Consider the following 23,882-nt stretch of genomic DNA (forward strand, 5'->3'; position numbering starts at 1 on the left):
TAGGGCCGAGTGTCCCAGGCTTGTCGCTCCGCACCCTGCGCGCCTTCCGCCGCAGCCAGCGGCTTCCTCCTGGCGCGGCCGGGGCGGCGAGCTCTCTAGGCCGGCGCGTCTCTATGGCTGAAGGGGCGTTAGTTCCGCAGGCTGGCTTAGCACCATGGCTCAGGCGAAAGGTGAGGCCGGGCTGCAGGAAGAGGGGTAGGGGACGGCGGCCGGGGCGTTGCGAGACGGGCGGGCTCGAGGGGCTGCGTCCTCCCGGCGGGTAGCGGCCCCGGCTGCACCCGCACCCCAGCGGAGCGAGCGGCCCCGGCTGCACCCGCACCCTGGCTGCACCCGCAGCCCGGTGGAGCGAGCGGCTCCGGCTGCACCCGCACCCCGGCGGAGTGGGCCAGGTCCCTTTCTGGAGCGAGGCTGCGGTTCTGAGCACTGGGTTTGAAGGGGCGCGCGCTGTGCACCCCTCGATGGCAGGCCGACTCGCCGAGCTGTGGTGACTGCTGTTTCAAGTTTTACATAAGCTGAACCCAGGGCTGAGTTTCTGTTCTGTAGCACTGTGGCCAGGAGAGGTCAAAAGGCGGTGATTGGTTTGTTTTTAAAGCAGGGATCCACACTACAGGGTCTCTTTCTGTAGCCCAGGTTGATGTAAAAGTCGGGGAGATCGTCCTGCCTCAGCTTCCCAATTGCTGGGATTAATGGTCTGAACCACCATACCTGGCATATCGCTATTTTCTTCGTCTGCGTTTCCCCCAAAGAGCACTTGGCTTTAAATCTAAATAAATGTTGAATGAGTATTTAAAAATATCCTTTTGCGTGGACGTGACATTATTTATCTTGTGAGGGGAAGTAACACTTAACATCAGGCGCCAGATATGTTTTGTGTGGTGGTCTTTGCTTCTCTTGTGGATTATCCCATTTCAGGTAAGGCCTTTAGGAACCCAGGAAAAAACCATGGAAAAAGCCGTTCTGATTACAGTAGAAGACAAGACAGACGGACAGTTAAACATTACAGAGGGAAAATCAATACCTAAGGGGTTGTTAACAGTTTACAAATTTAGACTTATTACCAGTACATACTTCATTACATTTGGTTGCGATGCACGTTTTATCCTAATGAAATAGTATCTATACCTCCCTAGAGTCGTCTCAAAGATTATTTAGCAGCTACTTTCTGAAATGTCCAAGCTTTCAGATATGAGAAATAATAGTCCCCATAAAATGTAATTGGAAAACAAAAGTTTAAATCTAGGCTGGCTTTTGGGGATATTTCCCAGTCAGAAACAAAGGCTAATGGTTTTTTCGCAAGAGAGGGACGGTAGGTGAGGTGTGGGTTAAGTTTCTAGCTAATGGCTTGGCATGATTTGAATTCTTAGGAAAGTTTAAAAGTTACTTACATACCGTGGATTTTTTTTTTTTTTTTTTGCTCAGAAAGCGTTGAAATTTGTAATAAAAGAAATTTCATCCTGGAAAAATTGGGAATGAAGAAGAAATGTTTTGATTTAATGGTAAACTGAAATATCAGTGAAAATCATGGTTAAGATAACACTGGTTTTAAAAGTTGAAATATGCTTCTAAAGTGGTATTGCATATCAAATTCACGTATTTTTTGTAGTATCTAAATTTCTACTTTTCTACTTTGACTATTAATTATTTTCAAGAATTACATTGGCAGATATTTGCTTCCTATGGGTGTTTTTAAAAACCTGTGATACTGACTCATGCTTATTGATCCCTGCACTTAGGAGGCAGAGGCATGCAGAGTTCCATGAGTTTGAAGCCAGTGTGTTCTTTCTACATGGTGAATTCCAAGCCAACCTGAGATTCATAGACAGACCCTATCTCAAGGGAGGGGGGGGATACAATAGTATGTTTTTTTTTTTTTTTTGAGTAAATGGTACGTTTAGTCTTTAAACATTCACTATCTAGATTTTTGGAACCAGAAACCTATATCATACCTATATTAGAATTTGTGCTCCTCAGTTATGATGATATTGATAACTCGGGACATGGACGGGCAGTCTTTCTGTACACAGCTTAGTCTTCCATAGCTGCTGAACCCTGCAATTGTAGCACAAATGTAGCCAGGATATTTGGGTAGATGAGCATAGCTGTCTTCCAATACCACTTCATTTACGGACACTGAGATTTGAATTGACTGTAATTTCAATGTGTCTTGAGATGGGACTTAACATTTTTCTATTCACTTGAAGTTATAAAGCCATTCTGCATGATCTTATACAAATAAGGGATTGTGTAGTTTGCTTTCTCTCGTACTGATTGGTTAGATGTTATTGCTGCCGGTTTTTGGAGTCATAAACTCTTTCATAATAAAGTTTTAGAACAATAGCAGTATTATAGTGGCTTCCTCCACTTCCCTTTACATAAGCATTGCTTATCTGGCTTGCTGGAGCTTTTAGAAAGGAAAGATAAATACTTATGACATTTCTTCCATATTGCTTCTTTGGTATAATTTTAAGAATTTGCCTATTACAATTTACAAATTAGTCTTTAATTCACCAAGGAGGAAATACTTATCTGAAGACACTGTTTCCTTAAGTTTTAATCACCATATTTTAAAGTATCTGTTTGAAACACCTACTTTAAGTTGGGAGGTGGTGGTACATGTCCTTAATCAAGGCACTCAGAAGGAACAGGCAGGTGGATTTCAGTGAGTTCCTGGCCAGCCTGGTCTACAAAGCAAGTTCCAGGACAGCCAGGACTGTTACACAGAGAAATCCTGTCTCAACTCCCCTCTCCCCAACCCACCCCCCCATTCTATTTACCTATGATTAGGTATAATTACCTATAATTAGGTATAATTACCTATGACTAGTTATTAATTACCTAGATTATGATTCCAAAGTGGAAACAAAAACACATTACAGTTGAAGAATAGCACGCTGAAGTCACTTGATGTCCTTATGATTTACTGGGATTGGCAAAGTAGGACCCAATTTAATAAGCCTGCTTATTATGTATGACCCATGAGCTAAGAACAGTGTTCCCAGGTGGACACTTGGAAATGATTCGATGACAAAACAGTAACTTTGAGTACCAAGTAAATGAAATGTTACCCCCACGTAATTCCAGTCTCATGAGTAGATCTCAATGACAAGGATTAGATTAATTTATAACTAATAAAAATCAGTTGTGGGAATTGGTTTTCTCATATAAATCTTATACGATACCCTAAATTTTGTCATGAGAAGAAAGCAGAAATGGTTGAAGCCTTGGGTGGTGGCAGTAGCAGAGCAGGAAGCATGGGATGGGGGTGAAGGGAGGACTGGATGCACCCACGACTGAATTTACCAAAGGCGTTGGACTGTCCTTGGCACCCGAGTGAAGGCTGCTATATCCTGCATCTCAAGTTTCAAGAGGTTTCTCTAAGTACTCTGTGTTAACCTGTTACTTTCAGGTCATGCAGAGCGATGAGGGGCTAGATTTAATTAATTCTTGACTTTCAGATAGTTCTATATAACTCTCACGTGTGTGTGTCGGGGAGAGATAAAAGAGGGGGGGGGTCTTAGAATATAGCCCAGGCTGGTTATGAAGCCACGTGTTTGTGTATTAGATTGTTCCAGATCAGTACTTTTCTACTAGGGACATTTTTTGCCCTCCCAGGATGTACAGGATCACGTATGATCCTGGTGTCAACCTCATGGGTGCAAGGACTGCACACGCGTGCCACCGCAATGATGCTGAGCTGCACTTTTGTCACACAGTCAGCCCTTTGCTTTCTGCTGTCTTCAGGAGCATAGTTAGGTTAGCAGGGGGAGGTTCGCTAGGCTTTATACCGTGATGAGGAGTGACCCTCTTCCCCCTGGAAAGCTTGTCCTCCCTCTAGCCACACAGCCAAGTCCACCCTGTTGTCAGTGGGATGACAGGTGTAGCCAGAGAGGCCTCAGGTCTGTTCTCTGCTGTCTTGAGATTTAGAATGTATTGCAATTGCTCTGATGCTTTGCTTCACAGGTTTGTAATCATAAAAATAATTATATATTTTATAGCAAACCTAACTAAGGTTGGTATGCCACATAATTGTACAGTTGGGGACACTAAAAAATATCTGTATCCAATATCTTGTATGGAGTTTTAAAGTCAGCAGTATTTGTGTTTATGCAATTGGTTTGAAACTGAATTTTAGATGTCATTATTTAGAAAACTATTTGGTGTTAGAAACTGGAAAGCATTATGGACTAACTAGTCTGTTATCATTATATACATATATATCTACACACATGCTAAATAATATTTTTATTGCACATATTTTCCAGAAAATGTCAGTTTATTCTTCAAGCTCTACTGCTTGGCAGTGATGACTCTGGTGGCTGCAGCCTACACCGTGGCTTTAAGATACACAAGGACAACAGCTAAAGAGCTCTACTTTTCAACCACAGCCGTGTGCATCACAGAAGTTATAAAGCTACTGATCAGTGTTGGACTCTTGGCTAAGTAAGTAAAAATACTTCTAGAGTGTTCAGTTCTTTTTTTTTTCTTCAAGTTAAGGTATTGAAAATTCAAGTCACATCTTCATGTATTAGGTTGATCTGAAGCAGTACTTTTCTACTAGGGACAGGTTTTGGCCCCCAGGAGGTAGAGTTTTGTATGTGTATCATAATAGGTATGTACTGGCATCTGGGCGACAGAGGCCAGGAATTCTTCTACATATCATGCAGTGCCTACAGCAGCCCTTTAAAGCAAAGGCCTGTCCATCCCCCAATGTTGGTAATGTTGAAACTGAAGAATTCCCGTATAAAGCAGGAGTTGCGCAAATGCAGATTTTTCTGTTTTTTTTCTTTTTTCTTTTTTTTTGTTTTTGCTGTAACAAACTACTTGCTCATGAAATTTGACCTTTATGGAAAAATTTTTTGATCCGTTTTCAGAGGAATATAATGATAATCATAAACATTTATAGGTGTTTCCTGTGTTAAGTGCCAGGCACTGTGCTAGGTGCTTTTTAATAATTTCATGTCATTTTAAAAATTTGACATATTGGCTGGGCGGTGGTGGCGCACGCCTTTAATCCCAGCACTCGGGAGGCAGAGGCAGGCGGATCTCTGTGAGTTCGAGTCCAGCCTGGTCTACAAGAGCTAGTTCCAGGACAGGCTCCAAAACCACAGAGAAACCCTGTCTCTAAAAACAAAAACAAAACAATTTGCCATATTGGTATGTTATATCAATCAGCATATGAAGCGCCTCAAGATTATGCTGCTGATATGTCATGACACTGGGGGCTGCAAGGGCAGAGGGTGGACATGCAGGGGCAGGAGATGAATGCAGGGATGGAGATGCATGATGTGAAAGACACAAAGAGTAAATAAAAAGAAAGTTAAAAGAATTGTCCAAAGGTAAACAGGATGTTACTCCCTCCAGTCATTAAAAAACATGGCTTGGGTCGAGCATGGTGGCATGCTCTTTTATTCCCAGCACTTGGGAGATAGAAACAAATTGGTCTCTGATGTCCAGAATAGCTTGGTCTATATCTAGAGTTCTGGGCTAGCCAGGGCTACATAATGAGACTCTGCCTCAACAAACAAACAAACAAACAACAACAAAAGCACAAAACTCAAAACCAAACCATGGGTGGTGGGAACTGGGACTGGAGGGTTGTCTCAGTGGTTAAGTATACTTGCTCCTTTTCCTGGGGACCCAAGTTCAGTTCCCAGCACCTATGCTGGAGAGCTCACACCCTCCTGAACGCCAGCTGATCTGCATTAGACAGCCTCTCTGGTATCTGTAGGCACACACACACACACACACACACACACACACACGTGTTATTCACACACACATATGCATGCAGACATAAAAATTATCTTAGGGGAGCTGGAGAGATGGCTGCTCTTGCACAGGACCCTGATTGAATTCCTAGCACTCTCATGGCAACTTGGCTGTCAGTACCACTCTAGGCTATGGTCTCTGTGGCACCAAGCACACGTGAGATGCACAGACATCATATAGGCAAACGCTGATACACATAAAAAAGAATCTTAAAAAGAAGCACAGTTGGATAACAGTGCTTTACTGGGATAAATGTCAGGAAACATTTGTTACTTGGAAGCTTTCTTTAAACAGAAAGACAGCAAAGCTGATTCACAGTTTGAATTTATATTTGTTTGAAAATTCATTGTTATAATGTTAAAATAATTTTCCAGATGTAAAAAGAAATTATTGTGAGATGAGGGGAGGGAAGGAGAACTGGGATTGATATGTGAAATTAAAAAATAAAAAAGTTATTTTTCTTGGTGTTCAAAGTATAAAACAGTATTTTATCATTGGAGAAAGACTTTTTTTCAGAATAATTATGTGGAAGACTTCTATTAAAAAGATAAAGGTCTAGAACTACTATTTAGAATGAGAAAGTAGAAAGAAAAGCTCATTCCTGTCTGCTCTTTATGATGATGCACTGTAGAGTGGATCAATACAAAACCTCATTTATGTTTAAAATCACTACTTAGTTCTATAGTTTAGGTCCTAACTGACCACTAAAAACTGTTATTTGGCCCATTAAAGGCCTCATCCCCAACTTGGTTCTAGTGCAGGATCTTGGAGGGCTTTAGTACATTGGGGCATGCCCTCAAAGGTAACTGCAGGACCCAGTCTGCTTTTCTCTTTTACTTGGTGGCCACAAGGTGAACAGTTGTTGGGTACTATGTTGCTAGTGTAATTAATGAGCTGTCTAGCCCAGAGCAATGGGGCTAACTGAAACCTCCAACACGTTGATCAAATAAACCCTCACTTGTAAAAGGTGACTTTGTTACAGTTAACGAGAGTTAACACATTCAGTTTGTTACTGATCAACTGGCATTGAATTCGGTTAGCTATGACACTTGTGTGGATGAAGCCTATTTCCTTCCATGTATTTTCTTCATGTTGCATTGTGGCTTACAGACACTTAGAACAGTGTTTAGCACTGCACTTGGGGGTCATTTGAACAGTAGCATCACCAACAATCAGCGTGAAGATGGGGAAAATGTAGCACTAAACAGACCACACTAAATAGATTATCGTCTGCAAGTGGCTGACTTTGTACTTTTCTTGTCCTGACTCTGAATTTACAGTTTTTTGTTTGTTTGTTTTTCAAGACAGGGTTTCTCTGTAGCTTTGGAGCCTGTCCTGGAACTAGCTCTTGTAGACCAGGCTGGCCTCAAACTCAGAGACCCGCCTGCCTGTGCCTCCTGAGTGCTGGGATTAAAGGCTACAGTTTTTTTTTTTTAATCCCTTGTTCTTTTGTAAGCCCTTCAATGGTATTTAGACACTAGAATATAGATATTAGTTATATACGTTGCTACTGCACTAGCCTTTCTTCTAGGCCAGTGATTCTCAACCTCTGGGTTGTGACCCCTTTGGGGGGGTCAAATGACCCTTTCACAGGGGTCGCCTAAGACCATTTGAAAGCACAGGTGTTTACACCATGATTGGTAACAATAGCAAAATTACAGCTATGAAGTAGCAATGAAATAATTTTATGGCTGGGGGCACCACAACAGGAGGAACTATATTAAAGGGTTGCAGCATTGGGAAGGGTGGGAACCACTGCTTTAGGCTCTTTGGGCAGACGGAGCTAGGAAGTATATGCCCGTGTAGACATACTTGTGCCTGGCTGTCTCTCTGCAGGATACCTCCAGTTATGGTCAGCACCACCAGGTTTTCACATCTTCCCAGTACCCATTTGTTTCCTTCTGCAGTGTTGATGAGCTTAGTTTCTGCTATTCTCAAATATTTACTAATTTGCTTAATCTTAGAATATGTACTAGATTAAGAATTACTGGGCTGTAAAGATGTCTCAGCAGATGGCAAAGGTGTTTGATGCCATGTCTGATGAACCACATTTGATCCTTGGGTCCACATGGTGGAAGGATGAACTGACTCTCACATGAGTACCATGGCGTGGAAAAACACGCATATGCACACACAAGTAAATAAATGTGATAAAAAGATTAAAATGATTCTTCCTTTCCTCTTTCTTCTTTCCTTCCTTCTTCTTTTTTTTTTTTTTTTTTTGAGACAGGGTTTCTCTGTGTAATAGTCTTGGCTGTCCTGGAAGTTGCCCTGTAGAAGCCCTGTGGGTGCCCCGGGGGGTGCAGGGACAGGCACAGCAGGAGAGGAAGCTAAGCCAGGGCAGATGAGAGTTGCTTCTTCTGAACCCAGGTGGCTAGTTTGGGTTTCAATTCCTAGAGCTGGAATTCCAGTCCCATCTCTGGCTTGGGTTGGAGCTAAAAAGCTTCAGGCGCACAGCTTTTTCGTAAATTTGGGCGCCAAATGAAGCGCAACTAATAAAAACCCAGAGACAGAAATTGGGGTTCAATCCGACAACCAGAAAAGCAAAATAGTCAGCCACTGGCTCTTACTTTGACCTCAGTCTGAAATGGCGATCCTGACCCAAGAAATCTCAGAATAAGACTGAGACTGAGAGCTGTCTCCTGTTTTATATTCCTCTCTAGTGCTGGGATTAAGGCCTGCACCACACGGTTTCTATGGGAACTAGTGGCTACTGGGATTAAAGGTGTGTGGTACCACTGCCTGGTCTGTAAGGCTGACCAGTGGGGCGGTTTTACTCTCTGATCTTCAGGCAAGCTTTATTTATCAAAATACAAATGAAATGACACTACAGTGGCCTGATCAAGGAGACCCGCCTGCCTCTGCCTCCCGAGTGCTGAGATTAAAGACATGAGCCACCACCGCCTGGCTTTAAAAAGATTTTCTAGTACGAAGTTACTGACGTTCAGTAATCTGTATGCAGTTTTTTGCTTTAAGTGTTCGATCCTGTAGTGAATAACGTGTTAGGGGTGGTTGTATTCTCTTTTCCAGCTCTGAAATAGAATTTTTTTATACATCTTTATACATTTGAAGTAATGATTTCAGCTTTTACTTTGTTTAGTATTTCTTCGTTCTTACTGATTTTACTCATAGTTTTTCAGAGTCTTTGGAATATGAAATTATACTGACTAAACCATAAATTAGAATGTCAGGAAGAGAGAATATTGAATATGTGGAGGAATATATGGATGGGTACTTTGACAAAGCTTATGTGGTCTAATTAGCATTATTTTAATATGCAGGAAATTGCTGGGCACTGAGTATGGAATACATTAATTAGTTTCTGTACTGAAATGTTTTATCATTTTTCATACATAAATGTCTTCATGTCAGTACATACAAATCTCTCTCCAAAGTGCATTGCAGTCCTCTATATAGACGTATGAGACATGCCAGTTACTATTCATGGACATTTGGTTTGTTTCCAGTTTTTTCCTATTACATAATAAGACACAGTGGTTATCTTTGTCCATAGATAGACTGTTGTGTGCCCGTGTGATTATATCAGATACTTTTTTGTTTCTATTGTTCTTTGAGGTGCTGGGATTGAACCAGAGTTTTACACATGCCAGGCAGGTACTTTACCACTGAAGACTCTTTACCTCAGATCACTTTGAAATGAAAAAGTCAATCAGGAGATAGTGCTTTGGGGGAAGAGGGACAGGCCAGTAGTGACAGGACAGAAGCTTGCTATATAAATATGGAGATCTGTTTGGATAACTGGAGTTCCTAGCATTTAACTATTCTTTAAAATATAAAGTACTTTTAAAGATTGTTTTGTTTGCTCATGAAACTGATTTCGTAGTTTCATAGGAAAATCACTTATTAGCTATATGCTCTACTGATCCCTCTGAAGCCCATTAACACTGATGGTACAAGTTAAACCTGTCACTGGTAGAGTATGGAAAAGGAGGTGAAGACACTTCCATTCTGCTTCAGAAGAGAACTGGCTTTTTCATTGTTTGCTCTTCCCCACGGTCCACGGATGGCGTGGCCCTGGCAGGATGTGTAAATGTTAATGTACTTAGACCTTGGATGTCTTCCAGTAGTTAAAATACACCACACTTGTTAAGCTACTTATCTATAATAAGGTCACAGAGGAGTCTTTTACTGTTTTATGGTGTTATCTATAATACTATAAAATCTGATAAATACATAAGTCATAGATTTTCTAGCCTTATTCATTTATCCTGTTGGGCGGACATTTTCTCTACCTCTTAGTACCCCTGCTGTAATAATGTTCTGAGACTTAGGGAAGAAATAAAAATCATGTACCTCATGTATTTTCTCATATAACATGTCTTAATTTTCAGTATCCTAAACTTTGCAGATAAGACATTTGTAAACAAAGCCGAAATGCCTATCACAAGTAACCTTAGTGTTGTGTTCGTACAGGGCCTTGGCAACCCAGGCAAGGATTTTCCCTTTCTGATTGTTCTTGCTAAAGGAGGCCTACTTTGGCTCAGAAAGAAAGATTTGGTTTCATCATGAATTTTCTTGTTTTTCTGTTGGGTTTTGGGGCAAGGTTTCAGTCTGTAATCAAGGGCATTCTAGAAGTAGTTTAGGCTAGCCAATTCTGTTCTGTGGATATCTGAAGAAAAAAATGTCACTGATAGTGTTGAATCAGCCTCTTAAGGCTTAGAGCTGACAGTAAATGGGGTTAGAGAAGGACACTAACCATTACGCTATAGCCTGGGAAGGATCAGCACGAAGAACCTTCTATTGGAGAGAAACAGATCTAGGAGAGGGTAGGAGGCTGATGGTGATGTACAAACAATGTCACTCAGTAGTTTCTCCAGGGAGCCACTCTGAAGACAAGGTAGTGTGTGCAAGTCGGCATTTAGAAGAATACATGGCAGAGCCTATACATGTAGGAATTAGACCTGTACTCTCATATGATGCGGACGAGTGCTAACTATGAAAAACCATGAACTATTACGTTTTCTGATATATAATCTTTTAAGAGGGTTCTTTGGTCTTAGTTTCTTTTCCTGTTGCTGTGACAAAAATGCCCTAACACATAAAAGAGACAGAGGGTTTATTAGCCTACAGTTACAGGTTTCAAGCCTCCTGGCAGGGAAGTTAGAGGCAGCAGTTAGAGGCAGGTGATCACATGTGTCTACACTGAGGGAATGTGGAATACAGATGCTAGTGACAGTCCTCGTCTGAGGGGATGTGGAATACATGCTAGTGACAGTCCTCGTCTGAGGGAGTGTGGAATACAGATGCTAGTGACAGTCCTCGTCTGAGGGGATGTGGAATACAGATGCTAGTGACAGTCCTCGTCTGAGGGAGTGTGGAATACAGATGGTAGTGACAGTCCTCGTCTGAGGGAGTGTGGAATACAGATGCTAGTGACAGTCCTCGTCTGAGGGAGTGTGGAATACAGATGCTAGTGACAGTCCTCGTCTGAGGGAGTGTGATACCTGCAGTAGGTGGGCCTTCCCAGCCTAATTAACACAGTCAAGAGAATTCTCCACACACAAGCCTATAGGTCAACTTAATCCAGAAAATCTCACTCAGATCCCTTCCAAAATGATTCTAGATTGTGTCAAATTGACAATTCAAGCTAACCATCACACTTGAATTTGATCTCTTGGCAGTTATTTTAACTTTATAATGGAGGAGAAAATAATTGAAATGTTGTTCTTTATACTCTGGTTAAGATGTTAGTCAAGTATATAGTACATTTTAGACATTTATTAGGAAGCAACCAAGGACTTGGGGATGTAGATCAGTGGTAGAGTGCTTGCCTAGAATATGCAAAGGCGGCCCTGAGTTATCTCATTCCCTCACAAAAGAAATGTTTAAAGATGTTCAGATTGCTTGGAAAATTACGCGTGTGTGTATTTGGATTCCTTTTCCCCTCGTAATATTTGTAGCCCCCAGCCCACACTGTGCACAGAACTTTTCAGCATAGAATATAACACTGTAGTACGGAGACTTGTGAACTTGGTAACAGATCTGTAACTGGGAAAGAAGCTTTGTGTTCCTGTGGTCTAGACCAAATTTCCTGTCTTAAGTAGAACATTTTCTTGAGGGCTAGAATGTTCTACAATGAATGAATAGAAATAATCAATTTGATACAATGTACCAAAATTTTGTCGCCTTCCCCAGGACTTTAATTGTTTCTGCAGCATTTAAATATGAAAATAATCACAAGTGTTGATTCTAATGCTAATAAAAAGCACAGGTTATGAGGGTGCTCTCAGTTACATCTAGGACAATTTAGATAAAGTTTATTTTGAGGTTGATGCCTATTATAAAATATTGTTTTATTTTTATATTTAGGAAGCAAATGAAGTGATTTTCTGTAGGGGAAATATAAGCTACATTAGCCTTGGTTAATCTAGCCTTTGGTTAATGTGGCTTTTTTTGTATATTACAGATGTAGTTTACTTTTATTGAAGTTAATCAGTTTTTCAGATTTTCTATAGAACTATACATAAATTTTAAAAGTATGTTTATATAAAAATTTATTACCTATTATAACCAGCACTGAGTAAATTTATAAATAATAAGAACCACATGCTTTCAGACCCAAGTTGTATAACCACTATAGCCTTCTCTTGTTTTCATTGATGTTGAGGCATACTTGGTACAACAGAGTTGGAGTGACAGAGCATTAATTTTGTCTCCTGATATCTATTACTAATCATACAAAAACTCTTGGAATTTTGGCCAAAGGATTTTGGTGATAATCCTACTTAATTATCATACTTTTTTCTAAGTAGAATTTAACTTTTATAGGTCTATTTCTTTAAATAAGTCTCAAATTAGTTGGGCAGAGTTCTTAAGAGTCCACTCTAAATTACATCAGGTACTCAACTGGGTGTGGAGTCTCATTCACAGAATGCTACAGATGTGTGTATGTCTGTAACCCCTGCATCTGGGAGGTGAAGGAAGGGGATCCTAAATTCAAGTCGGCCACAGAAGAAGATCCTGTCTCAAGAAAAGGAGGTCAGGGTGTAGCTCAGTGGTGGATGACTTGCTCAGCACAAGAACTGGCTTCTGCGCCTCGCACTGGGTGGGGAAGTATTGAATTTCCTGCCTCACCACTTTCATCTCCCCTTATGTTTTCAAAGAGAAACTGGAAGCTTGGATAGATTTAAGGCGTCTTTAAGTGAAAATGTCCTGGGAAGCCCCAAGGAACTGGTGAAGTTAAGTGTGCCGTCACTGGTGTATGCTATTCAGAACAACATGGCTTTCCTAGCTCTGAGTAACCTGGACGCAGCAGTCTACCAGGTGAGTGCAGTTAATGATATAAAAGCTCTGAACTGAGACATGACGGTGCATACCTTTAATCCTAGCACTCTAGATCTCTGAGGCCAGCCATGGATAGATATTGAGATCTTGTCTCAAAAGAAAACTGGGATTTGAGGTTGTTGAATTTCTCCAATGGAGATTTTCTTAATTAACTCTTTACTACATTCACAAGTATTTTCTTAATTCTCCTAGTGATAGGAGATATTTCTGTAAAAGACTAACATTAGATGAATTTCTTATTTGTTTCTAGGTGACCTATCAACTGAAGATTCCCTGTACTGCTTTATGTACCGTTTTGATGTTAATTTCTAGGTGACCTATCAACTGAAGATTCCCTGTACTGCTTTATGTACCGTTTTGATGTTAAATCGAACACTCAGCAGATTACAGTGGATTTCGGTTTTCATGCTGTGTGCTGGAGTCACGCTTGTACAGTGGAAACCTGCCCAGGCTACGAAAGTCGTGGTAAGAAACAAAATCATGTGCCGTAGGTAAAAAGGGAACTCCTCTCGTACAGCACCTGATCATGCCATCCAGTCACGTTGATGAATGGAGAGCAGCATCACTTTTGATGTAAAATGCACCCTGCCTTATAGGTGGGCTTTCCTCGTTAGCACTGGTTACTGAGGGTCATCATACTTAGTATGGCGTTACGGTTTGTTTAAATGAGATGGCCCCGCTCTCTGGTAGACCATGTATTTGACTCCTGGCTGGTGATGTGTTTAGGAGGCTTAGGAGATATGGTCTTGCTGGAGGAAGTGTGCTACTGGGAGCATGCTTTGAGGTTTTTACCGTTCGCAATTCAGTTCCCTCTGCGGTGGTTGTTGCTTATGGTTTAAGATGTGAACTGTCAGCTGCTCCTGCTGCTATGCTTACTTGCTGCCTTCCCCAGTGTGACACTGCTTCAGCCCAAAGAAAACCCACTCTTGCATTAATTGCCTTGTCATGATGCTTATCACTGCAACAGAAAAGCAGCTAATACCACCGGCTTTCTGTTTCTAAGAGGAAAGTGTTAATATATATTAGTGATAGAAAACATTCTTCACTATATGCCTTTTTAATGGATAACAGCACACTGTATTAGTAACCTTTCTATTGCTGTGATGAAACATCATGACCAAGGCAGCTTAGAGAAGAAAGAGTTTATCTGGGCTTACGGGTCCAGAGGGAGAGTACCTGATGGTGGAATGGTGGCAGTCCATGCATGTGGCTGGAACAGAAGCTGAAGGGCTCACAGCTTGAACCACAGCACAAAACAGAGCCGACGAGGAACGACATGGCTTTGAAGCCTTAAGGCCTATTCCAAGTGACATACTCCTATGGCAAGGCCACATCTTCTAAATCTTATCAAACATCCTCACTGAGACGACTAAGGATTCAAACATCTCAGCCTGTTGGGGCATTCATTCTCATTTAAACCTCCACAAACAACTCTAGAAAAGGTGAGGTAACTGTCCAAAGACAGTTAATAGCTAAACTGTACAGGCTTCTTCATGCCATTGCAGTTTCTAGATGGTTTTAAGCTGCTTTTGGAAATGCTGAGTATGGTTTCCCCGTCCAGTTTTCATTCCCTTTCATTTAGTCTCTGGCAGTATGCCCACTGTCAGCCATTAGGGATGACAGTGGAGGACTGTTCTGACATTGATACGAAAGTGGTAAAAATAGCCCTTTATGTGTTGGTTTCAAAATGACTGTTAAGGAACTTGCCCGATTTTTCAGAGTGCTATAAGCCTCATTATTCTTCATGTCATAACAATGAAATTACTACCTTCATAGGATGGACCTGTGAGTGTGTGAGGTAATGTCACATCCTACTCTTCATAGGATGGACCTGTGAGTGTGAGGGTAATGTCACACCCTACTCTTCATAGGATGGACTTGTGAGTGTGAGGGTAATGTCACATCCCTACTCTTCATAGGATGGACTTGTGAGTGTGAGGGTAATGTCACATCCCTACTCTTCATAGGATGGACCTGTGAGTGTGAGGGTAATGTCACATCCTACTCTTCATAGGATGGACCTGTGAGTGTGAGGGTAATGTCACATCCCTACTCTTCATAGGATGGACCTGTGAGTGTGTGAGGGTAATGTCACATCCCTACTCTTCATAGGATGGACCTGTGAGTGTGAGGGTAATGTCACATCCTACTCTTCATAGGATGGACCTGTGAGTGTGAGGGTAATGTCACATCCCTACTCTTCATAGGATGGACCTGTGAGTGTGAGGGTAATGTCACATCCCTACTCTTCATAGGATGGACCTGTGAGTGTGAGGGTAATGTCACATCCCTACTCTTCATAGGATGGACCTGTGAGTGTGTGAGGGTAATGTCACACCCAACTCTTCATAGGATGGACTTGTGAGTGTGAGGGTAATGTCACATCCCTACTCTTCATAGGATGGACCTGTGAGTGTGTGAGGGTAATGTCACACCCAACTCTTCATAGGATGGACTTGTGAGTGTGAGGGTAATGTCACATCCTACTCTTCATAGGATGGACTTGTGAGTGTGAGGGTAATGTCACATCCCTACTCTTCATAGGATGGACTTGTGAGTGTGAGGGTAATGTCACACCCTACTCTTCAGGTGTCCCAATTTAAACTCGTTTATTTCTGTGGCCTGTTTCTAGAGACCTTCCTGAGGCCCGCATTTCATTTCCAGATGTATCGTTCTGTCATTGCTCCACAGTATGCCCTAAAACTGGATTCGATGTCCAAATACTACCTAAGTTGTATCAGACATAGCTTGATATTACGCCTTTGCTTTAAACAGAGGTCTGCTAAGTCAGCATATAGTCAGTTTTGGGCGAGTTTATTTTTTTAATTGGCTATATATACAACTGATGTTTTATAAGTACAACTTGTTTTGAATTTCGAGTGTAGCTAGCTTATCCTAAACCAGTATTTGCATTTAAACTCATCCTGTCAGATGAGAAAGTCTCCTGTGGAGTATCTACCATGCGGACAGGAGTTTTTGCATACATTCATTCCACACCACCTTGTAACAGTGGGTTACTTTCTGTTTAAGAATTAGATTAATTGTATTCTAAGATCCTATACACTGTTGGAGCTTGGACTAGTAGGCTTGGGTTTCCAAATTTCAGTTTCTTTTTCATTTTGTTGTTACACTGGTCTATACCAGGTGCCTGTTTACAAAATACTGAGACTACAGACTGTAACTTGAGCAATAGTCAAGAATCACAGAGGGTCATTAAAACCCTTTAGTATCCCAGGAGTAAAATTTTTCAGTTTTCAGTGACTGGACATTTTAGGCTACACTTTATGTCTCAGTCCCAGGCACTGCTGACATTAGGCTTTCTGCTGTTGAACAAGGTATCTCATCCTTACTATAGTACGAACAGTCCTGTGTCCCAGTGCTTTAATTCCAGCGGAGTACTGAGGTAGTATTCGTTTCTCAGGATGACAGATGACACTCCTGAAAGCTCGTTTAGGGAAGGAAGAAAACGAGAGCTGAAACAGTATGTTGGGTACTATATACATACATCTTCTATATACACCTGTCAGTCTCCCCTGTACAGGAAGCTGTTACGGGCCATTCCGAGATGTGTGTTATCACTTACCTGCTTAGCATACAGCAATGATTCTGGTACACAGAATGGTCTAAGTATTTGGTAAAAATTCAGTAAAGTGTGTAGTGTCAAGAGTTAGTACTTTATCCAAATTATAAGGGAGTAAGTTATCTTACTTACTGTACCATTTTCAGGACTGATAACTTTGGTTCAGGGTAGAAGCAGAAATTAAAATTAGTAAGCAAGTCAAGTACTTGGAAATTGAGGTATACATGTTATATTGTGCATGTCCTCTGTGTATGATTTGAAAGAAATTCTTTCAACTTAAATGCTTTGGTTAATTTGAAAATTGTTTTTTCATTTTGTTTGCTGCTTTATCATTCTTATTTAATTATGTCTGATATGAAATGTACTTTTAGTAGAAGCATAAGTAGGCCTTCTCTTTTTCTTTTTTTAAAGACAAGGTCTTAATATATACCCCCGGCTGTCCTGGAACTCCTAGAGATCCACCTGCCTCTGCGTGCAGGGATTAAAGGCATGTATCACAGGCCTGGCAACATGTATATTTGTAGTTATTTCTTTGGACTGTTGGATTAATTTGGTTGCACTTACTAAGAGTAACTTTAAAAACTTACAATTGCAGGTAGAGCAGAACCCATTATTAGGCTTCTGTGCCATAGCTATTGCCGTCTTGTGCTCTGGGTTTGCAGGTAAGTTGTGAAAGCACCGTGTTACCATGTAACTGTAAAAACCGCATCTCATTTCCTTGGTTTTTTCCTAACAATTTTATTCCCATTAAGACTTTAAATTCCTTCTTATGTTGTTTTGTGTCAGCTATTTCCCCCCTCTCCCCTTAAGTATGTGATTCACTTACCACAGTTGTTCAGACTTCAGAGTTGCAGCTAGGAATATACTTCGGCCATTCTTGGCCATCTTAGTTTAGCCAAGGACCAAAAGTTAATGGAAAGGCCTCCAGCAATGAAGGGAATTAACCTTCAGGGAGGCCGCAATGAGTACTTCCCATGTCCCCAAAGTATCACTGTTTTCAAACTTGTCTCTGCTGCCATGGTTACTAGGATAACCAGCTTAGACTGTCTTGTACCTATAATCTCAAGTTCTTCCTTTGCTTCAACAGACTAGGAGCTATGGAATAGAAAGAGGAGGTGGGGGAAATGTACCTTAGCAAACATAATATCAAAGAAGAACAGCCAAAACATCAAGGAAACAGGAAAGTATGGAGTCATATTAGGGACAATTATTCCTCTCATGAATTAAGAAAAGATAAGAAATATACGAAGCTTAATATAAGAAATGAAATGTGTTGCAGAAATAGCTCCAACAGGTATGAAACTCAAGAGCTTTTTAATAAAGAATATATTAGTGGTATTTGTATATCTCTTTATTTCCACCTATTTCAAGAGTGATTTTTTTTTAACTAGGAAAACAGGAAAGACATAGAAATAAAATATTGCTTATAAATGTTTTATAGGAGAAGAGAAAGGTTAAATTTAGGAATATACTTAATTAATCATAGTCATGGTAAATAAACTCTTTATTTTTAAGAATCAACAAATTAGGAACAAAATTTTAATCACCAAAAAATATTCTTTTGCTTTTCAGTAATATCTTTGAACACTGAAATGCTTATACCCCATATCCTCTTTAGTCTAGCCTCTGCTTAGAGCTGAGGAAGCAGAAGGTGGTTTAATGCTTGTCCTGTCCTGAAGTAACATCACTGAATAGCAATGCCTTTTCCAGACAGAAAGTCTAAGTGGGAAGTTTCAACAGCTATTTTATGTTTGTTGCCATAGTCTGGCTCTTTCCAAAATAGCCTCATCAAAATCAAATCTTGTTTTTGCCAGGTACGGTGGCAGGACCTGAGAGGTAGAGGCAGGCAGATTCAAAGTCAGCCTGGTCTACAGTTCCAGGCTAGCCAGGGCCACATGGTGAGATCCTGTCCCCAAAATAAAGATTAATATAAAAATTATTTTTAGTTATACCTTTTAGTTGGTAAATAACAGTTCCCAGTGTCTCTGGGTCAACATGCATTCATCTAACTTTAAAGCCTGACATAGTGGTATTTGACTTTTTAGGGACAAAAGCTGTTTTTTTTTTTTTTGTTTGTTTGTTTGTTTTTCTCCCTTTTCTCTATGGGGGAAAAAACATTTTTTGAGCCTTACCCCCTACCCAAGTCCTGGGAAAAATACATCCACACACAAATTTAATACCTAGTAAGTAGTTCCCAGCATATGATATTGTCTGCAGCCTACTTTAGTTTGGTTCTGTCACTGGAACGACACCAGCTGGGTGATTAGATAGCTGCCCCACAGTGACACACACTCATCCTCACAGGTGTCAAGGGGGTGGGAGTAGGATAACTCACTCAAGTGCTGTAGCTTTAAGATTGGTATTAAGGAATAGAGAGTTCTTTGATCTAAAGGGAAAACTGTTCTTGACTGTTTAACAACCGTTTGTCAAATGGAGCTTATGACGTTTTCTCTTCATTATTAATCTATATGCTTTGTAAAAGCAATGTGGTGATGTTTAATATATCATGTCGTAAACTACATAACAAACGTGTATTTAACTAATACTAAGAATATTTTTTCCCCAAATCATGCACTTGGGGTGTGTTCTAAACAGAATATCATTAGTTAATTCATACTATCTTTAATACATCTATGTCCATTTTTTCCCTAGGAGTTTATTTTGAAAAAGTTTTAAAGAGTTCAGACACTTCCCTTTGGGTGAGAAACATTCAGATGTATCTGTCTGGGATTGCTGTGACATTAGTTGGTGCCTACTTGTCAGACGGAGTGGGAATTAAAGAAAAAGGATTTTTCTATGGTTACACGTATTATGTCTGGTTTGTCATCTGTAAGTATCTAGGAATAAAAGGTCTGAGTAGATTCTTTTTGCTTTTTATTTTAACTCTTAAGTTAGATGTCTGTCATTTTGGAATTATTCCTTTGATAAAGTGATGAATACCAGTTCAGAATATATAATTTTGTTTTTATCAACTTGCTATCTCAGAGAAATAATCAGAAAGAATCTTGTGTTATAATAACTGTGTCTAATTTAGTAGTGGACTAGTCTTTTACACATCAGAGACTTGCTTCTGAAGAAAACTGTTCTCCTTGTCCTAGGTAAATGAGTGTGCCATCTCTGGGGATGGAATGTTTTCATGATTGAGTACTGAGATCTTATTTCTTTCTGTCTCCTAAGTCCTTGCTAGTGTTGGCGGACTCTACACCTCTGTTGTGGTCAAGTACACCGACAACATCATGAAAGGCTTCTCTGCAGCCGCCGCCATTGTTCTTTCTACCATTGCCTCAGTCATCCTGTTTGGGTTACAGATAAGTAAGTTGTTAACATGGATGAGCCTCTCTTCATGGTCTGCTCCAATTCTTATTTAGAGCAATCCTAATTTTGCTGCAGTTTATTCTGTGGTGTGCAGCTGTGTGAAGGAGATTATGCAACACTTCAGTATCCCTGTCCCCTAAAATATTACATACAGATGTTTTAGGTGAGCCAGGTTGTACATTTGGTCCTCTATAACTGTGGCTTCTGCATCTGAGGATTCAATCATGTTAGAAAATATTAGGGAGAAAACTGTCTGAATATGAATATACTTCTTGTCACAATTCCTTAAGAATAAAAATAACTGCCAGGCATGGTGGCACACACCTTTAATCCCAGCACTTGGGGGGCAGAGGCAGGGGGATCTCTGTGAGTTCAAGGCCAGTCTGGTCTACAGAGTGAGTTCCAGGACAGCCAGGGCTGTTACACAGAGAAACCCTGTCTCGAAAAACCAAAACCAAACTAAAACAAGAATATAAATAATTACAGTACATTGTAGTAGATATTTTAAGTAGCCTATGAAGGACTTGTAGGGAAGGTATTTATGTGTAGGTTATGTGTAAATGCCATGCTGTCTTCATATATGGGACATGAAGATTTTGGTGTCTGAGGGAAATGCTCGAACCCATCCCCGTGGACGCACAGGGACTATGGTGCTATGGTCAGGTTCTCAGGGAAACAGCCTGACTGGAGGAAGTGACTCCTTCCAGCAGTGGAGTTACCACATGTAGACCTATTTTGAAGCCTCCTTTCATTTCCTTTTTATTTCAAGTCTTCCTGTTCTGGACTTAGGTTTACAGCAGAATTGTGGCACCTTTGTTATGCTAATCCTGTTAGTGTTTTTTTTTTCCTTAACTGTCATATCCAGCTTTTGAATTATTTAAGCAGCAATGTTTTAGTGTTTCAGGTTTATTTTAAGCTTTATAGTAATTATTTTCTTTATTGATCAATTATTATACCATAACCTACTAAGGAAAATATATTAAATGTGTACATTAAGTGAAAGGGGGAAAACTGTCCTGTATTAATTTCATTTTAGAATAAACCCCTCTTACAAATACAAGTAGAAGCATTATCAGTTTTGCAGAAAGCCGTTTTATAGGATGGTTCAAATCTCGTCTATTGTAAGTTTTGGCAGCAGCCTTGGGGAAAGAACACAATCATGTCTCACACCTTTTCTCTCAAGTGATGTCATTGATCGCCAGGGTTTATCGGGTGATTTACCTAGAACAGTCTCCACCAAACAACAAGGAAGTTGTACAAGTCCTCCCACAGCATTTCTGGTGTTCTTCTCATCCGATTTGAGTAAACATTTAATGGTAGTTCTCATCTGTCCTTATATTCAATGTGATCCCGTGACTTTGCTCCTGAGAAAAACTTGGTAACTATAAAATATTTCTGTCTTAGGAGTCTCTCAGCTAACTATTGAGATATTAAGATATAAACTGTCTTGCCCCTCGAATTCAAAGCTGGTCTTTTACTGTAGATGAACTAAAACTGAAGCTTGGTGCTTTTTCTTTCTATTCTTTTTAGGGGGCGGGGCTATCCCATGTAGCTCAGACGGCCCCAGACTCAGTAGAAAGCTAGCAGTCTTGAACTCCTGAGCCTTCTGTCTTAGGATTACAGACATGTACCAACATGGCAATTTTTAAAGGTATCAATACTGAACCACTGTGCAATACAGTTAATATGTATAGAATGTGGTTCAGTTTTAAGTATACAGTTTTGACATTAGCATTTATTTATATAATGCCTACATATGAAGCTTATAGAAGGGTTTTATTGTTACTATTTTTTTTCTCTTTGGTGTGTGGGTCCATGTGGATCAGTTGCTCTCCCTATGTTGGGGACAGGCCCACTGACTGTTTGGCTAGACTAGCTGACAGATAGCTCCAGGGGTGGTCTGTGTCTGCTCCCACAGTCTTCCCACAGCACCGAGGCTGCGTTTGGGTGAGTGCTGGCGATTCAGGCTCTCAGGCACCTCAGCCCTCATACAAGTTTTGAACATCCCAGTTTTCAGGAGTAGCATGAAAAAGAGACAACCGTGGCAGGAAACACAATAATCACTTTATCACCTATCCAGAAATTTTCAGTGGTTTTTGAATGCTGAATTTTGTGTAGCTATCTTTTACATTAAGCTTTCTGGGATTGTAAGTAAGCCATATCATACCACATTTTTTTTCTATTCATACACACACACACACACACACATATATATTTATATTACATTTACTTACTTCCTCTCACTATGTGTCTTCTAGGGAAAACAACATACCTCTTTGTTGGGGTAGTCTAAGATAGGAGGCTTACTAATGTTTTTGAAAAGTGTGTTATCACTCCTTTGATATTTATTTTTTCCTCCAATTTCCTTTCTGCTTAGAATAGATAACTTCTCATAAAAACATGTGTGACCTGGTAGTGCAGCCTACAGTTAAAAAGATTTTAGGAGTGGGATGACGGCTCATTAATAAAGTGCTTGCAGTCCTAGCAGCAGGGAGGCGGGGGCAGGAATCCCTGGGTTTGGTGGGCTCCACTCAAAGGAGAGACCTTGCTGAAAAAGAGACGGACAGCATTCCTAAGGATGATGCCCAGGACCCTACACACATAAAATGCTTCTTAAAGTTCATCATTTTTTTATAGTCTAAAGAAAAAAAGTTATTTTTCTTTCTCTTTTCAGCACTTTCCTTTGCAATGGGAGCTCTTCTTGTGTGTGTTTCCATATATCTCTATGGCTTACCCAGACAAGACACTACATCTATTCAACAAGAAGCAACTGCAAAAGAAAGGATCATTGGTGTGTGATTTGAATCTTAACTGACCTATAACGACTTAACTGTTGATAAAAAATTAGAGCCTTAAGTCAACCCCAGATGGTAGCTTAAACAGTATCAATGGATTAACTATATGACATAAGAATCAAGAAGGAAACTGAATGAGTGAAGTGCTAAAACAGATTTAATTTGAGTATGTTTGGTGTCAAGTTATATTACTTCAGAATGAAGGACTTTACTACAAAGTGTGTGTGAGAGAGAGCGTGCGTGTGTGTATGTATGTATATTGTGTACAGGGAGCATTCAGTTGACATGGTATCAGGACTACATGCGTGTGTCTCATGTACACAGAGCAGAGGTGACAATACAGGGTCAGAACATCAGGTGAAACTACAACATTCAGTAGACAAGGTTGAGACGGTGTCTGAAGGTTCAAGTGCCAAAGCCACTTCTGTACACACTGTTCTCTTGTTCAGGTACCGGGAGAGGAGGGTGAACCTTCCTGGTCTAGATCATGGATAGTACTTTTGTAGCAGTAAAAAGTCTGGCTTCTCTTATCAAAGTGAAGAATGAATAAGATAAGACAGTTGAGAACAAAACTCAGTGTGTAAACAGAATCTGCTTCATAGCTCAGACACTGACTTCTGTCTGGGAACTTCAGTGCTGTATTTGTGCCAGTCACTGTCTGGTTCATATTTCTTTGCTGTTAGCTGATATACTTTTCAGAAAATTTTCTAAGTCGCTTTTATACTTTCTTTTTTTATAATGTATGGTTACCTGTTGGGCTCTGAATTTGTGAACTTTCAGTGATTTCAGTGATTTTAAAATATTTCTATAATGTTAATGGGGAAATCCAGCAATAAATTTATTTATATCACTTTTGTGTAGTCACTTTGTTTTATGATACGATCACTATGATAATGCAAAAACATGGCTTTTTTTCTACGTATGAAAATTTAACAAAGTAATCTAATTCTTACAAACCTTGAGCAAAAAAGAATTTCTAGGGAGGATTACAGCATAGTAAGTCTTTTCAAAGAACTGTATTTTTGAAGACTTAATCCCTGTATAATTTTGCTCAAGACTGAAATAGTGGTCTGAGGAGTTTCTCCAAAGAAGTGGAGAGAAAGAGTAGATATGTAAAA

At 40.2% G+C, this 23,882-nt stretch overlaps 1 protein-coding gene across 1 annotated transcript; it reads left to right on the forward strand.

Annotated features, from left to right (window-relative positions):
• On the forward strand, positions 1-23,614 carry LOC121458409 (CMP-sialic acid transporter). The gene is made up of 8 exons (XM_041667686.1): positions 1-170; positions 4,263-4,440; positions 12,894-13,053; positions 13,387-13,539; positions 17,250-17,316; positions 19,307-19,483; positions 19,832-19,966; positions 22,644-23,614. The coding sequence occupies exons 1-8, from the start codon at positions 155-157 to the stop codon at positions 22,766-22,768; spliced, it is 1,011 nt and encodes a 336-aa protein (XP_041523620.1). The 5' UTR covers positions 1-154; the 3' UTR covers positions 22,769-23,614.
• The last annotated feature ends 268 nt before the right edge of the window (positions 23,615-23,882 follow it).

Source organism: Microtus oregoni, unplaced genomic scaffold, assembly GCF_018167655.1.
Source record: "Microtus oregoni isolate MIOR12 unplaced genomic scaffold, Mior012 000017F_ref0000208, whole genome shotgun sequence".
Classification (NCBI taxonomy): Eukaryota; Metazoa; Chordata; class Mammalia; order Rodentia; family Cricetidae; genus Microtus; species Microtus oregoni.